Consider the following 16335-nt stretch of genomic DNA (forward strand, 5'->3'; position numbering starts at 1 on the left):
ACCTATCCTTGTAAAAAGATCAAGCAGGTCCTCTCCACCCTTTTCCTCCATCGTGCCCTAGAGAGCCTTCTCTCACCAGGAGGGAGGTAGTTGAGTAATGATGTCATCTAATGTCTACATCAGCTGAGTCATTTCCATGGATGCAGACTAAATGAAAGCCTTTGACAGCCTCACTGGCACATCATGGTCTACTGATCCTTTCACCCAGATCCATCCAGCTGCTGACCATTCAGCCTCAGCCTTGGACCTCACTTTCCCCTTCACATGGTTCAATAATTTGCTCCCAGAATGCAGTGCACTCTAGCATCAATGGCTTTTTCATTTATAAAGTTATATTCATAAACAAAGCCAGAAGATCTATACCTAGAAGATCAGAGACGCCTGATACTGGATCCTCTGTTTCCCATAATGATAATAATAATTATAATAGAGCTTCTTTCAAACTCCTCACCTCCAGTTTATAACACAGGCTAACAAAGTCTCCAATCCCAAACCAAGTGAACCCTGATGACTTCAGTATGACATCATACATCTTTACTTTTTCAGATGTGACAGAGCGCCTCCGGAGCCTCACAGGACATCATAAAAATGTTTTCACAGGCTGAGTGATGGAGCATCAGGTGACTGACTTTCATGTCCAGAACTGTTGGAGTATCCCTTCAAAAGATCAGGATGGCATGCCTAGGTTATGTAATCCATCACATCAAATAAATGATGAATATAATCATAGAAAAAACAGAGTATTTCTCATAGTCATACAACAAAAAGCTCAGACTGCTTTGAAGTGTTAGAATGTGTAGAGCGGTGCATTCAGGATGTATGTGTTCGTTGTTTGCCCTATATTAAAATATAAGTACTATTCCAGTGGAAGTGCCAGCATTTCCTTTACCATGTACTCAGCCACGTCTCTGCACCTTACAGAGTTACTTACTTTGAGAGCTGTGCACGCTGCCACTGTTTTCCTCCTCACTGTAAAATATGGTTACTATTTTTTTTTTTTTAATAGCTTATCATGTTAATATGTTATCCTGCTTTAACACTTGGATTTCTCATCTGGAATCAATAAACATGTATATCATTTCACTGATAAAATTATTTTATTTATTATATTTCATTTATTTTACTCACAAGTTTCAACAATTCCTTATGACAATGAATTATTTTCCACCATATAATTAATTCAGTTCATGATGTAAACCCAATGTTAATACACACTCCTCCTTATGGAAAACAGTGATTAAAGCCAAACTATCACGACTGTAAGTAACTGGAGACAAAACTTTTATTTTTACTTCAAGTAGATCATAAACCTTGAATATAAAAATGACTCATTGAACTTGGGAGAGAAATATAAACGTTATAGAGCTTTTTATCCAGAAAAACACAGCTCCTGAATTTATTCCTGTTTGTTTACAGACCAGTCCTGCCTGGTCCAATATGGCGGCGATGTCGACATATCGCAGCATATCGAAGCGACCAATATGGTGTCTACGTATATATGTCTGTAGAAGCCCCCACAGCTGCATGTGTTTGTTTAGACAGGTGAATGAACCAATCACATTTTGATTTTTTATGGTGGAAGACTATCACTGATGTATATACAGCAAATATTTTGTTGTTATTCTCTAAATATATCCTGCTGAGATGAACTGTGGGAATATATTTGCTCCACATTCATACTGGAACAGTTGAAGGATATGATCTGAGAACCAGTTTCTTCCTCAAATGTATTGAGGTCCATACAAGAATATTTTGTACAAATATCCAACTTACCAAGTGCTATGAAAATACTTTCATATTCAACTTAAAGAATTACTACAGATTATTGTATGTAGCCCTAGAATGACTGACAGAAAACAGTAATGGGAAATGACTGAGATCCTTTATTTAAGTAAAGCTATCAGTACCACAATAATATAATACTGCTTTCAGACTTTTATGTAAATAAAATATAAGTATTTAAAGTGGAATGTAGTGAAATGTCAGAGGTACATGTACTCATGGAGGTTTTCACTGTTCCATTAGAACTAATGTGTTTTACAGTAAATATCTTATTCTCCACATACTGCTGGTGTTCAACCCTTCACTTGGTCAGAGCCAGGCTACTGACCCAGACTTTATGCTAAGCTAGGCTAACCAAGTCCTCACTCCAGACTCTTTACTTTAAAGAATAGAAATATAGTTATCCACCGTCTTCCATGAGTGAGCTCTGGGATACCAAACTCATGTCTGTGTGTTGAGGACAGAGCTGGAGTCAAGACAAGGTTAGCTTAGCTTAGCATAAAAGCAGGGGAAACAACTAAATACACCAACACCTCTGAAGCTCACTGGCTACCATGTTGCATGTGGTTTGTTTAATTTGTACCAATGACTGTTTATAAAGATGGTGACGACACTGGTGACGTCATTTGAAGCCAGAGTCTGTACAGTAGTGATCGCTCTGGGTTGAGGTCCCGCCCCATACACCTGCTCGACCCAATTGCGAGTCAATCACAACTGTCAATCACAACATCACACTCCTGTTTCATTGCATCAAAAAACGAATTAAACATCAGCGACATAAGACACGTTTTCTAGTTTGGCCCATGTCCCATCTGCTAACATAGAGGAAGCCCGGTTTATGACCTATACTGTAGCCAGCCACCAGGTGGCAATCCAGATGTTTGGGCTTCACTTTTGGGGAGATGTGACCTCGTTCATCTTTATGTACAGTCAACGATTCGTACAGAAACATAAATGTAATGTTGTGGTTTTACATTTTGTGCTGGAACTGAATTGACAATCCCACCTGTACAGAGAAGCAACACCTGTGCTCACTGGCTATCTGAGATACAGCTGGAAACACCTGGTCATTTCTACACTTTTGTTTCTGTGCAGGTTAAACAAGCTGGTTTTTAAAACAGTGAACTCTGGGGGTGTCGGTATGCCGCTTTGGACAGAGACAGGCTAGCTTTTAACCCACGTTTGTAGTCTTTATGCTAAGCTAGGCTAGCCACGCCCTCACTCCAGCTGTGTACCTGATCTATTTACTACGAAAGCAAAGAAAGGTTGAAGAGTTGAAGAGAGTTCCTTTAAGAGGAGGGAAAAAAAAAAAAAAGGAAACACAGACTCGTTGCTTGTCTTTACTTAAAACACAACAAATGAGTCAGGTTTGTTCATGTCCCCCCTCCTGGAGGTCCAAGGCATCACCTATCAAGCCATGACAAAGCAGTCACTACAAATCGAGCACAGAGAGAGATTTAATGTACAGAGAAGAAGGTTTGCATCACTGAGTGCATATTAAAATAAAATGATCTTTGCAGCCTACACATTTCTACCATCACACCAGCTGGTTCAAACTCCAGCAGTGCATCTTATTTATATTTTGCATGTAACAACGTTAGTCTTGAAAATTACTACAGCTGTTAGGTTCATGTAGTGGAGTAAAAAGGACAATATTTCCCTCTGAAATGTAAAAGTATGAGGTCTCACAAAATGGAATTACTCACATAAAGTTTAACTACTTACAAACTAGTATACTAAATGTATTTTTTTTTTATCTCTTGACTTAACTAACCCAACCCACATTACTCTTTCAGAACACAGCCATTTCAACCTCTCAGTGTGTTAATCTTATAGTTGTTAGTCTGCTCTGAGAATAAAATATAGTCTTCATTTCAGTACCACTGTATACGAATGTACAAACGTCTTTACATGTCTTGTGTGAAATGGTTCAGCACTGAAGAAACAGAGAAAAGCGTCTCTCACATGGAACTGTATGATTGTTTCTGGACATCGAGATGAGCGACAAGAACATTTGTTTCCACTGAAGTCGATGCTACTGTACAGTAGATAGGAGCATATCTATTATTGCCAAAGACAACTAAAGTGCATGCTGCTTTACCCACTAACTCAATGGCTTGTACAGTAAGTCATAAAACATACAATAATATAATACTTAACCCTGTAGGAGGGTTTGCAGCACAATGTGTTAGCAGTTTATTCACCTGTATACAAAGTATACCATCATCACATGTTTTAAACAAAGTGCTATAAATAACCAAATAAAAAAATGTTCAGTGTCACATTCAACCACTGATGACATCACCTCCGACCTCTGTCTGTGTGCTACAGGGGTTCTTCTCTATTGAGACATTTAACTCATAGATCAGTGTTCAACTAAAACTCATGTTCAGTAATTAAAAACTGTAATTTTTTTGGAGCTAATTGACAAATCTAGTTTAAGTTTTCAGTCATGAAATTTGGCACATCTCTGATTTCCCTTTAAACACACACTGCATCCACATCCAGTGAAGAAATACTGTGCATAAAAGTATCTGCTGAAAATACTGCGCTGTGTATCTGTTCACTATTAAGTGTGACGTAAACTCAGGCACGGAGCTGTCGGAGAGACTGCACCTGATTGCTGGTACTGAGGGCGCTGCTGGGCCAATCTGCCAATCTTTAAAGTTTTTAATATCTAACGTTTTTGTTTTTTCCTCCTCATCAAACACATCCTGTGTGAAAGTGTCCCTGACCTGTGCGTGTTGTTGATGTGCCCATAAAAGCTGTACAGCATCATAAACCCTTTTTCTAAAGGTTACATTATAAGATTAGTGCCAAGTTTTGTGTGTTATAACTAATGGCTTTGTTAATGGTTAATAAACCATTTGTACTAATTATCAGGTTGTGAAAAAAACATCCTAAGGATCCAAGACTGTCCTCCCATTAAAAATGACATATGTTGTTCAAATACTACATTTAACTAGCAAGGACCTCTACTGACTGTATGAATTATGTAGCAAAGACAGCCATAGCTATAACATTATAGGTTTTAAAACCTCAGAGGTCAGAGGTCATGGTGGAGGATTGGTTTCTTTAAACCATGACCCTTCCCTTTATTGACAAAATAGTTGTTTTTAACCCAAATTAAAATCTTAAACACCAACCCAGTAGTTTTAGTGATTAAACTTCACCAAACCTTAAAGGGCCTGAATGTAAATGTTTCAGTTTAAAACCTTCAAACATGAAATAAGATTATCAGCAGAATGTGAAGAAATAACAGTTTGGACGTCTGTGTATTGTGTTGCACAGATATCTAAACTGTCGTCATCAGTCTGACAATAAACCATAATCAGATTTACAGGTAAGGCTGTTATTCAACAGCTGCCCTCTGCTGAGGTTAGATTTATTTCAGATAACGTCATCCTAACCTGAGGGTGAGGGTTGACCCTTGGTTGGGATTGGCCAGTGAGCCCAGACCTAGATAAAGGATGAATGGATTTTTTGATGACCGATTTGTCTTGGTGTGTTTGATTCAACAGATCTGTTTCAAAACACAAAACATATTCCTGTTCATCAAATGTGTTTCTCTGAATCTTGTGACATAAATGTCCCTTTGACTGACGTCTAAAGCGCGTTAATAAAGGATTCATCAACATTAATAAACCTATTAGTTTTAAACATGACATTAAAAAGTGTTAATCCCAGACCTCTGCAGGCCTGTGTTCAGCTGTCATACAAAACCAAATAAATTTGGTTCTTATGATTATTTATATCTATAAACAAATGATTAATTAACATTAATAAAGCCATTATTACAATTTGTCACCATTTAAAAATCATACTTAATGTGAAAATGGTTAAATTCTGTTGGGCTACGTGTTTGAACATCTTCTTCTTTTCTTTCTTTACAGTATGTAAAAGTGTTTTTGGTCAAATTTAGAATGGTGGTCACTAACATTGATCTACAACATTTTTCTGGATTGATCTCAGTCTGCAGAAACTCTTTTTCAGTAAGTGAAGCACTAAACATTATAAACCACAGATGTTTCTAATAATCTCTTCACCTTTGGTGTTACAGGGAATTATTAACCAAGCTGCCAACACTTCTATGTAATGGGCAGGGCTCATTAACACGGCAAAGAAATGCAGAAACACGACTTATTGATTAATTTGCATGTTAATGCCGAATAGTTTGGAATGTCAAAATAAAAACATCCAAAAGATGCTTTCTCTCACATGTGATGATGACTGGGTCAACGCCAAATGAACTGTTTAAAATGCAAAGTCTCATAGTAAAGTTGTAGGTCAAAGATTTCGACTGATGGAACCCAGAGGATTATTGTTAATCTGCACACGCAGGTGAAGAAGACAAGCCTCCCTTTCTTCTGACAGGGTGTAATAAAGGAACACCAAAGATGCTTTGTTTTGCATATGGTTAAGATTAATTCAGGTTTGTGGGAGAGGCAGCTGAAACTCAAAATGGCCGCTCTCATTCATTAGAACTGACCAGGCAGATTTATTGAAGCTGTGAAGACCCAAGAGGTAAAAAGAAGTTTACAGGTCCAAACTGAACCTTAAGGCCTCAGTATGCTTAAAGAAAGTACTTTGCAGCAGGTGATTATGACCCATAGTTACGTTTTGTTGCTAGGCGACATCTAGTGGTCATAGTGATGATGACAGGAGCAAAGGGGAAAGTGCGGTGACGTAGTATAAAGAGAGACAAAGTCCGAGTCAGGAGGAGGTTGTGGTGGATGAATGAATATGACACAGGAGAGCGGTGTTCGGTTCCCATGTGAAACTAGCTGTTTACATTGTTTCTATTGTCCATGACCATTCTACTGGTCATTGTTATTATTGTAACCATGACAACAAAGATCATCTAATGTTGAGGAAGTACTTATTTTAACCCAAACCACGATCTTTCCCTAAATCGAAAGCGGCCATGACTGTTATTATGGTAGCCATGGCAACGCAGGTCTGGTACATTTGCCGTTGTAGGAGACACTGCTATGGGTCGTATCCAAGGGTTGGAACAAATGATGGGTTGGAGGAGTTGTTGTGTTATTTCTAGATGTTGTTGGACAAACTGTTGTACATGCAGCCTACTTCATTTAAAGCATACTGAGGCCTCCAGATGGATGACAAACCTAAGAAAAAGCCTTTAAAAAGAAAGTGGCCAGAAATCTTAAGACCTGAGGTTAGTGGACAAATAAAACATCTAATTTCTTTTGCCTGCTGCGAGGCTGAGAAGACCGGGACCATGTGGAAACGCTGCACCAGAGCACATGAGTGAACATCGCAAGTAGAAAGTTTTATTTTAAAAAAAGTAAGACGATCAATGAAAGGTTGACAGGTTTTGTGAGATATATTCACAACTGGCCTCTGTTTGTTTCCTCAGAGTGAAGCTCTCATCAGGTTTTAGGCCATTCAAGTGTTAACATTAAGTCTTCATTCTGGCATCACACAAGCTCCAGTAGCTGTTCAGCACAATGTACAATATTTACATGGATCACATGTTATTATGACAAGACAACAAAAAATAAGTTAATGAATATTTAACATGACCTTGTGAAGGATTCCCTACTTGCTATGTTAGGTTAGGGTTAAACTTAACAGAGGGTGTATTTGATTGTGAGGAAAATCTCAAGCTAATTGTACAAAGTACATTTCAAAGATTACCCAGCTAGTTAGAGTTTGCTATACTAAATGGTAGCGTGTGTGTTTTGGGGTGGGGAGGGGCTACATATGTACACTTCTTCATCACTGGACAAAGGCTTTTAAAATCTTCATCTCCCTAGACATCATCTTCATACAGAGGTTGTAAGATGGTTGTTGTCGTTGTGTTTAAGTTATCTCGTAGTTTTGAAATGAACAAGCTTTGTTTTCTTGTGATCACAAACTTAACACAAACCAAACTGACTTCTCATGATCATTAGTCAAAAATGGACAAAGTCCATGGTGCTCTTGTGGAAAATGGTGGATTCATATCTCAGCGTTGGGAGTGAGTAGCTGCCAACATCCCAGAGTATCTTGGGGTGCTGCCTACAACTGAGGGTACGACGGAAAGTGAGATCAGCAGGTGCTGCACCAAACTGTTGTGGCGAAGAACAAAAGAACAAAATTGCAGATACATGGTTGGGGCATCAGATCAGGGTGCCTTCTGGATGTCAGGCCCAGAACATGCTGACGAGATTACACACCCCATTAATCCAGGGACTGTCAGGAAGATCTAGGACCGGCTAATTGTAATTAAATTTGGGTTACCTTACGTAGCCAGCTGCCACTGCGACCAGGACCAGGATAAGATGGGAATGATCTATGACCAGCTGACACAAAGTCACTATACAGTAAACCAACTTTTGCCTACTACAAGAGACTTATGGTATCTCTTACACCCTGATGGACTTCCAAAAGTCCCAGTGTGTGGTGAGTGGTTTGTGTTGAGCAATTACGACTTTTTGGGATTACCAGACTGTGAGCTATGCATCAACTGACAATGGTGGGCCCTGCTTCATTACTTAATCCTGAGTTCCTGTCTTGAAGTGGGTTCCCAATATATAGTTTAATTGCAATGGCCATGTCTTGCTCCAGCATAGGAATACCATGCACAATGCATGGTAAGTGGGAGGATCGAGGTGGGCAGTGGGGGGGGGTCAGATCCTCTTTGATATCGAGGACCATGTCCGGATCATGAGAACACAGTTTGGGTTATGCTCTGCCAAGATAAGAAAATAATGATCAAGTGAAAACAGCTCATATAAATAATTGCACCCATGGCCTCTCCAACCTTGCATATTTTCACCTTCACTCTAGGCAGCAAGTAATAGGGCATCACTTTAGATGAGTGGTGACTTTCTTTGGTTACAAACAATAGGGTAACAATGGCCTCCTCTTTAGTTACACTCCCTGGAATAAGTCGAGGATTGTGGCCAGACAAAAAATTAATCATTAAAAGAAAGATGTCGGTTTAATCATTTATTTCCCTTGTGTAAAACTTTTAAAGACTGACTCATAATTGATCTTTCTTCAAAGAAAATAGGCCCAGTCATCCTCACTCCTAGAAAATTGCATACCAGAAGAAGAAGGTGGTCAGGTCAGGATAAAAGCTGGTCAAGGCAGTGGGAAGGTCAAATAGTTCTCTACAAACTGAGGTGTTTTTTCAATAAAATATTCATGTTTGGTTCTGACTAATGGTCCTGTGGTACACACTCTATATGGACATTTAAAGGGAGAGTGTGTGTGCAGTGCTGTGGATGCTCCTATGATGTCATTTTGATGTCACAGCGTTAATTAATCATTAGAGAAGATTTAGAAACATTTTTAGATCTGCTCTGATGCCTCTATTAGAGGCTGAATACGTAGGTGATAATGGACTACAGGTAGACGTAGGAGTTCATGATTGTGAATATGGAGACATCAGTGTCTGGTATTGTGCTTATACCATGGCCACTTACCAAAGAAACAAGTCTACAGCAGTGCTAGCAGCTTCGCCAGGCTGCACTTAGGCACAGTGCTTTGAGCTAAATGCTAATCAACATTTGCTAATCAGCACTAAAAATGGGAATGTCATTAGTTTTGCAGGTATTTGGTCATAAACCAAAGTGTTAGACAAACTGAAACAATGACCTGACGATGGCACTGGATGAAAAGTCAGAGGATCACCAGTGTTATCTCAGTATATCCTGAGGGGAACATGAATGTGTCTGTTCTTAATTCTGGGCAAATCGCTGTTAAACAGAAATCTTAAAACTACTGGTTGCGCTATGAAAAATCGGGGGATTACCAGAGTCACTAGGATTCATCCTCTGGGTACCTTGAATGTCTGCATGAAATGTCATGACAATACAGCTAATAGATTTCACCATATTTCAGTCTGGACAAAAGTGGAGCACCAACACTGCCATCCCTAAAACCATGATTACTGTTAAAATGGTTGCTTCCATTTTCATCTCCAGACAATTAACAAACTAAAGGAAAAATTAAAGTTAACAATACAGAGCACCACGGCTCACTGAACTGTTTGATGGGTATGAAAGTGATGTGAATCACCTGCTATGACCTTCACAGTCTCCAGATCTCAACTCAACTGAAATGGGAGATTTTGGAGCAGTGTCTTAGACAGTGCTCTCAACCACCATCATTAGCAAAACACCAGATATCGTTTATCCCTCCAGCCCAGCTCGTTGCTCCATGATGAGGAGCCTTGAAGCTGCTCTGGAGGCTCATGCTGCATCAGCACCTCATAGGTTAAACTCTCTCAGGTGTCATGATTTGCAAGGTGTGCAGAATGAGTCTATGGCCATGGTATAATGAACAATCTTCTTCTAGACTATAAACTAAAGATTAGTTTGCTCTAACATGGCTGAACCTTCTCTTAACACTGCTCTTGTATAGTCACAGAGGGAACACTATTATTTAGCCAGCTAATATTAGTGATGGTTAAATATATAACATTATAATTCTGTTAATTCTAACACAGTTATTTTCGTTCTACTCCTTCTCCCTGCGTTAGCTGAAGCTGTTAGTAAACTGCAGTAGTCTGTTAAACATTTCCAAGCATTAGCTTCTTGTTTGGCTTTATGCTAGCAATTTACACATGTAAGCCTAGATTATACCTTACAGCTTCAGAAGTTAATCATCTCTGTTAACATTTTATTGCAGCATTTAAGTAAAACATTAAATTAGTAACTTAATAATAATAATAATGATAATAAACAAAAAAGACAAAAGCTAAGACATAACCATAACGAAGGGTAAATTGAAAAGACTGAGCATGTTCATGTCACTAACAGGCTTTGTTTGTTGTTTCTGCAGAGATTTGTTGTTGCTGTTCTAAAGTCATGCTAGTTAACAGATGCATCCATCAGCGTTAGAGTGATGGCATCTGTAAATTACCCCTATTTGATCCTGAACTATTCCTTTTCATTCTAACTTCGACACAACCTGTCTGTGTAGTTTTAATAAAGTGCCCTCAGAGTTGTGCAGATTTTAGTAATCCAACTCAGCTTGTGTACATATTTAGAAGTTTCATATTTACAGAAAGAACTGAGATGAAAGATTTGAGATGCCCTGAGGGTACTTCATTATTTCCCTCAGAGAATATCATTTGCATGTTGACTGTTTTAGGGTTTTATGTTTCAGTACTGCTACCGCGTGAGAAAGCTTCCCCAGGCTCATCACTCTAGTCACACCTTTCCACGTCACGAGACATGGGGGTGAACATAAAATCAAAAACACCTGCAATCAACTTCAAATTCATGCTAAGCTAATAAGATGATGATTCAACTCTGTGGTCATTTTAGAGGCTATAGTTTGTAGCGTTGTTATATTTGACAGCAACTGTAATTTGCACTGTCCACCCGTTGCAGACCACTGTGACAAGTTAACCCAGTGCCCTGGGCATCTATTCAGCTGAGTTTGACTGCCTTTAGGCTCCTTCCAGATAAGGCCAATTTTTCCTTAATCCAATTGTCAACGTTGGGTTTAAGTATATTTCCCATGGATTCACTTTGGATCCAGTCCAAAATTTTTGACCCATGAAACCTCGACTAAAAGGTGTTTATACTATTAAGTCCCCTATCTTTGTATATAGTGGGGGCACAAAATATTACTAACTACAAAACTACTGTATCAACACATTGAATTTAGACCTGTTGTAGCTGATTACATGATGTGTTTGTGATTTTATGTCCACGCTGTGTATTTGTTATTCGAACGCGCTGCTTTCTTAGAAGTTTTGTTTTGTAAAAACGACATTTTGTTTGCTTGGTTTCTGTCTCAGTACAGAGGGTTGTGTTTTTCTGTTAAGTGTAATTGAGTTGTGTCCATTCATTGTTGTCTAGACCCTTGTCTTTCTTCCTTTCTGGTTTCTTCATCTTCCATTCCCCTCCATCCACCTTCTGTAACTAGGCGAGGTCTGACTCGACCACGCACTGCTCGGTGTACTCCTTCACCAGCTCCACGCTCAAGGTGTTGCGGCAGAATTCGACCATGGGCTTCCAGAGAGGTGGGTCCAGGAACATCTGGCACATCACATGACCCTTCAGGGTGGCGGTGTGGCGCTGCAGGTGGCACAAGAACTGCTGCCGAACCAGGTCAAGCTCTTTACCGAACATGTCAATATTCAGGTAATACCTGGTTCAAAAACAGCGTGTCAGATGACTGAGTTAAAAGAATGAAAAGATACTATGGTAGACAGCAGTGTATGCCACTATACTGTTGTACACTTGCTTCTGGACAGTAGGTGTGCCTCACTTAACTAGAAACATCTGCTTGGCATTATGAGTGAGTAAAGAAGGGACACTTACCAGTCATCTCCAATGGGCACTCTGAAAGGGAAGGTACAGAGGCTGGCCACGGTAGGGTTGGACCCATCATCCACCATCCAGTCAATGTCCTTCTTCAGCAGGATGGTCATGTTACTGGGCAACGGCTTGAATGGCTGCCAGTCTTGAATGATGGTAGAATTAGGAAGGACCCCCTGCATCAGATCAGTGGTCAGATACAGCCGGTGGATAGCTGTATGGTCGAGACGCACAGGAGTAGAGTTAGAGGAAGGGGTGGACACAGAGGATTGGATGTCTCCACCCAGACCAAGCTCAGACAGACGGAGCTTGAGATCTTCAGCTCTGAAGCGCACCAGCAGAATACCCTGTCAAAGAAAGCCAACATGTGAACTGACAAAGAACTACAAGAGTAAACACACTGACTAAAAGCATCATAACAGAAATTTGAATGAAGCATGATGGTCATTACCAACAAGCACAGCTCAAGACAAAGACAGAGGTTTTATTGTTTTTTTTTTTTTACCTGTTTGGTTATGATGCGATACTTCTGGAAGTCCTTGGGTCCAAGCACATCATCACGGGTCAGGCGGGTTACTTTAACCTCTGGGAACTTGGATTTCACCAGTTCGGAGCAAAATCGCAGCAGAACTCCTGCCACACCTTTGCCCCTTTCTTGAGGGGCAACACGGAGACCTTCCACCAGCATGGTCTCCCCACCATCGATCACACACACTGACTCCAGAGCAATCTGTCAATCATCACAGAAGAAGAAGGAAGACAAAAAATGACAAACGATCACACTGACATTGTCCTTTTTAGAACTTAACACCATTCCTATAGCTCAAGCAGAGCAACATGACCAAAAAAAAAAAAGAAAAACAATTTCTCTCTGCTGTTTGGGAGATTTGGAAAACAAGGACACATCAGTTGGAACACTGAGCATGAGCCTCCTACATCCATCTTTCTAGCCACTTTTTTAAAAAAAACCTGAAATATCACACAAGAATTCAGACCTTTAACTCAGTATTTACTTGAAAGACCTCTGGCAGTGAATACAGCCTCCAGTCTTAGGGTATGCTGTGACAACCTTTGGACTCTGGATCTTCTCTGCAGATCCTCTCAGACTCTGTCAGGTTGGATGGGGACGTCAGTGGACAGACATGTTCGGGTCCAGAAATGTTGGCTTGGGTTCAGGCTCAGGACTCTGGCTGGTCTACTCAGGACATAAAACCCAGATCAGTGGAGAGCTGCAGTGATGGTTGTTCTTCTGGAAGTTTCTCCATCCACACAGGATCTCTGGAGCTCAGAGTGACAATCAGGTTCTTGGTCTCCTCTCTTACCATGAACTTCCCCCCTGATGTCTCAGTTAGTCCAGGTCCAGCTCTAGAAGAGTCCTGGTGGTTCCAGACTTCATCATTTCAGAATGATGGAGACCACTGTTCTTCAATAAAGGAGAAATGTTTTTGATCCTCGACACAATCCTGTCTCTGAGCTCTGCAGCAGTTCCTTCTTCCTCATGGTTTCTGCTCTGATCTTCATTGTCAGCTGTGAGACCTGATATAGACAGGTGTGTGTCTTTACACATCATGTCTGAAAGCTGAGTTTACCACAGGTGGACTCCAGTCATATGTGTATAAGCATCTCAGAGATGATGCAGAAAAATGGAGGAACCTGAGCTAAATTTGCAGAGTCAAAGCAAAGGGTCAGTCAATGAGGAATCGCCAACTGTCGACTGGCCAAGCAATGGTGTAATCTTATCACTCAGTCACTCAGTGACATCTCATGTTTATAGGGCTGGTCCCGTTATTGCTGTCCAGCCAGAAAGTAAAAGTCTGAATACTTCCTGAATGCGTTGTACCTTGGGATACCACAGGAGGAGCTGGAGGGCATGGCTGTAGAGGACACCTGGGCCAAACCTGCTGCCCCTGCACACCTCATACAGCTTTCCAAAAAACTTAAAAAAAACAAATTTCATCTGAACACTTCAAACTCAAACACAGAAAGTAGGTTCATTAAATCGCTGTAGTAGTTAACTTCATAAAAATTACCAGTTGACTTAAAGGCTCCATGAGTAATGTGAGGGATTATAATTTTAAATTAAACAATTAAATTCAAAATTAAAATAAGTAAAAAGAGTTTTATATGCCCTGATCATGCATACTGGTTTGTTTACGTCAGTGTGTGGCGGTGGCTTCCGTTCAGCTCATATATAAAGATCAGGATTTTCATACTGTTCATTGGACTTACCACTTTTCCCTGTTTGCGGGCCAGTATGACTGTGCGGTTGGTCTCCTGCAGCCAGTTGGTGTACCTAGTGGGCAAGTAGTCAAGGCCTCCATAGATGTCCTGGCTCATAGCCATGATCTCGTCGAAGTCCTCCTCAGTGGCCACAGCGAACTGTAGGCCTGCCTGGGACAGGGACTCTGGGAGCTGGGGCATAGTCAGGCTGGTGTCAATCTTCATCTCGACACAACTGATGAGATACAAAGTGGAGGAGAGGTTATTGTGGATGGTATTTATCAAGTGTTTCAGAGCAGGATGTCATTCTCAACCAGTCAAAGATGACCAGTAGAAAGTGACACCTGACTGGTCCCAGTATAAAAGCACTTTCTTAAATCAGGACCTAGGAGAACTCAGGAGCCGTCCTAACCTGGGAGATCCTGACAGGTTCTGGGTGGTGTAGAAAAACAGAATGTCCATCTTTTGATTGGAAGCAACAACAAGCTTCAGAGATATGTCTTCTTGGATAACAGCTGTTTGTATCTGATGTTGTTCATGATGTAATCACTCCAACAACATAAAACAACTCTGTCCACTCCACACAAGATGAACATCTTCATCAAATATATCACAGTCAAACATTCCTCTGCCAATTAAAGTGAGATAATGATATAAAGAATAATCATATTAGTGGCTCTAGGCATAAAGGAAAAAACACAAAGTACATCCCTACCAATTGTCAATCACAACATCAGCAGCAACAACACACTCATCACAGCAGCCTACACTACCTGCTCTGTATTAGAGGCTGAGGGATGGAAGGAGGACACTGAGAAGTCAGGACTGAGACTTGGGTGAGAGTTTGGGAGGAATCTGTTTTTGACGTCCAACGTAAATTTAGAAAATTATTTCACAAATGACAAATAACAGGCTAAAGACATTGAATCTAGGAGCTTCAGCATGAACCCATCAGTAAGCTTTGTAATAGTCAGGATTTACTTGGAACTGCACCACACGATCTATGACATCATCTCCCTCTGAACTACCACAACTACTGACTACCACACTCTGAAACACATGACTGCTGGGACAGATACGTGCCAGGTAGATGAAGTAGATACTCGGAAAGGTGGATGAATGGACCAGAGGAGCCAAAAACAATAACACAGGTTGAAGAAAAAGAAACAGACAGAAAGATGACAACAGACGCAGGAAATGAAGACTGGAACCTTTTTTGATCACTATGTCTTTTCCCATAAATCCTGTAAATCCATACCCCCACCCCCCCTAATCTGTACACTAATACTCCCTGATACCCACTCCATTACAAACATGGGTATTTGTCCATAGCGTAGCTAAGACTCCACAGAATTAAATACACAAGATGTAATGGAGAAATATAGGGACGGAACTGTTTCATCACAAGGTTATGAGTTGTGTTATGTTGCCCAGATTACTGCTACTGTACTCAGATGGGGTCATTGGATTGTTCTAGCAATAGTATCATGTACTGGTAACATAATTTTTGCCAGTATCATTAGAGCGAACAGGTGCCAGGTGTTCCTAGTCTCAGGAAAACAAAAACAAGAGGCTCTTAAGAATTTTGCATTTAATTAGGTCCAAATACATAAACACATGGTGCAGTGTGGCGTGATCAAACACAATAAAACAAGCGTGTGCAAAAAGAAATCATGCAACATATGAATCCATACAAAACAGGAGTGATACAATATGATAAAATATAACAAAATATAAGTATATGATAACATAGAGTAACATATGGCTAGGGCCAGGTATTGAATATTAATAGTTTTTGAATATTGATCAGATTGTGTTCATAGTTTCAAAAGCTTTCTAGTTGCACCTACTGATCAGATATTTCTCTTTGCAAATGTTCCGTGTTTTCTCGCTTTTTCTTACAGTCCTTGTCCATCGTCAAACATCAACTCCATCTACAGCTAATGTCCAGGAGCTTCTTCTCCAGGAGGGAATAACATAAGATATTCACCTCAACTGGACCCTGTCCCAGGCAGGCCTACAGCCAAAGGTCTGCAGTAATACACTG

The 16335-nt window shown here is 40.3% G+C and overlaps 1 protein-coding gene across 2 annotated transcripts in view; it reads right to left on the reverse strand.

Annotated features, from left to right (window-relative positions):
* Nucleotides 1–3108: 3108 nt before the first annotated feature.
* The window catches only part of nat16 (N-acetyltransferase 16), a 35953-nt gene continuing 22726 nt past the window's right edge, over nt 3109–16335 (reverse strand). For both annotated transcript variants that reach the window (XM_056369238.1, XM_056369239.1), the window contains 4 exons: nt 14298–14523; nt 12574–12798; nt 12072–12415; nt 3109–11898 (listed from right to left, as the gene is read on the reverse strand). In XM_056369238.1, the coding sequence (XP_056225213.1) occupies nt 11670–11898; nt 12072–12415; nt 12574–12798; nt 14298–14523 (1024 nt within the window). In that variant the 3' untranslated portion in view covers nt 3109–11669. The remainder of the gene's footprint in view (nt 11899–12071; nt 12416–12573; nt 12799–14297; nt 14524–16335) is intronic.

Source organism: Seriola aureovittata, chromosome 23 (assembly GCF_021018895.1).
Source record: "Seriola aureovittata isolate HTS-2021-v1 ecotype China chromosome 23, ASM2101889v1, whole genome shotgun sequence".
Lineage (NCBI taxonomy): Eukaryota > Metazoa > Chordata > Actinopteri > Carangiformes > Carangidae > Seriola > Seriola aureovittata.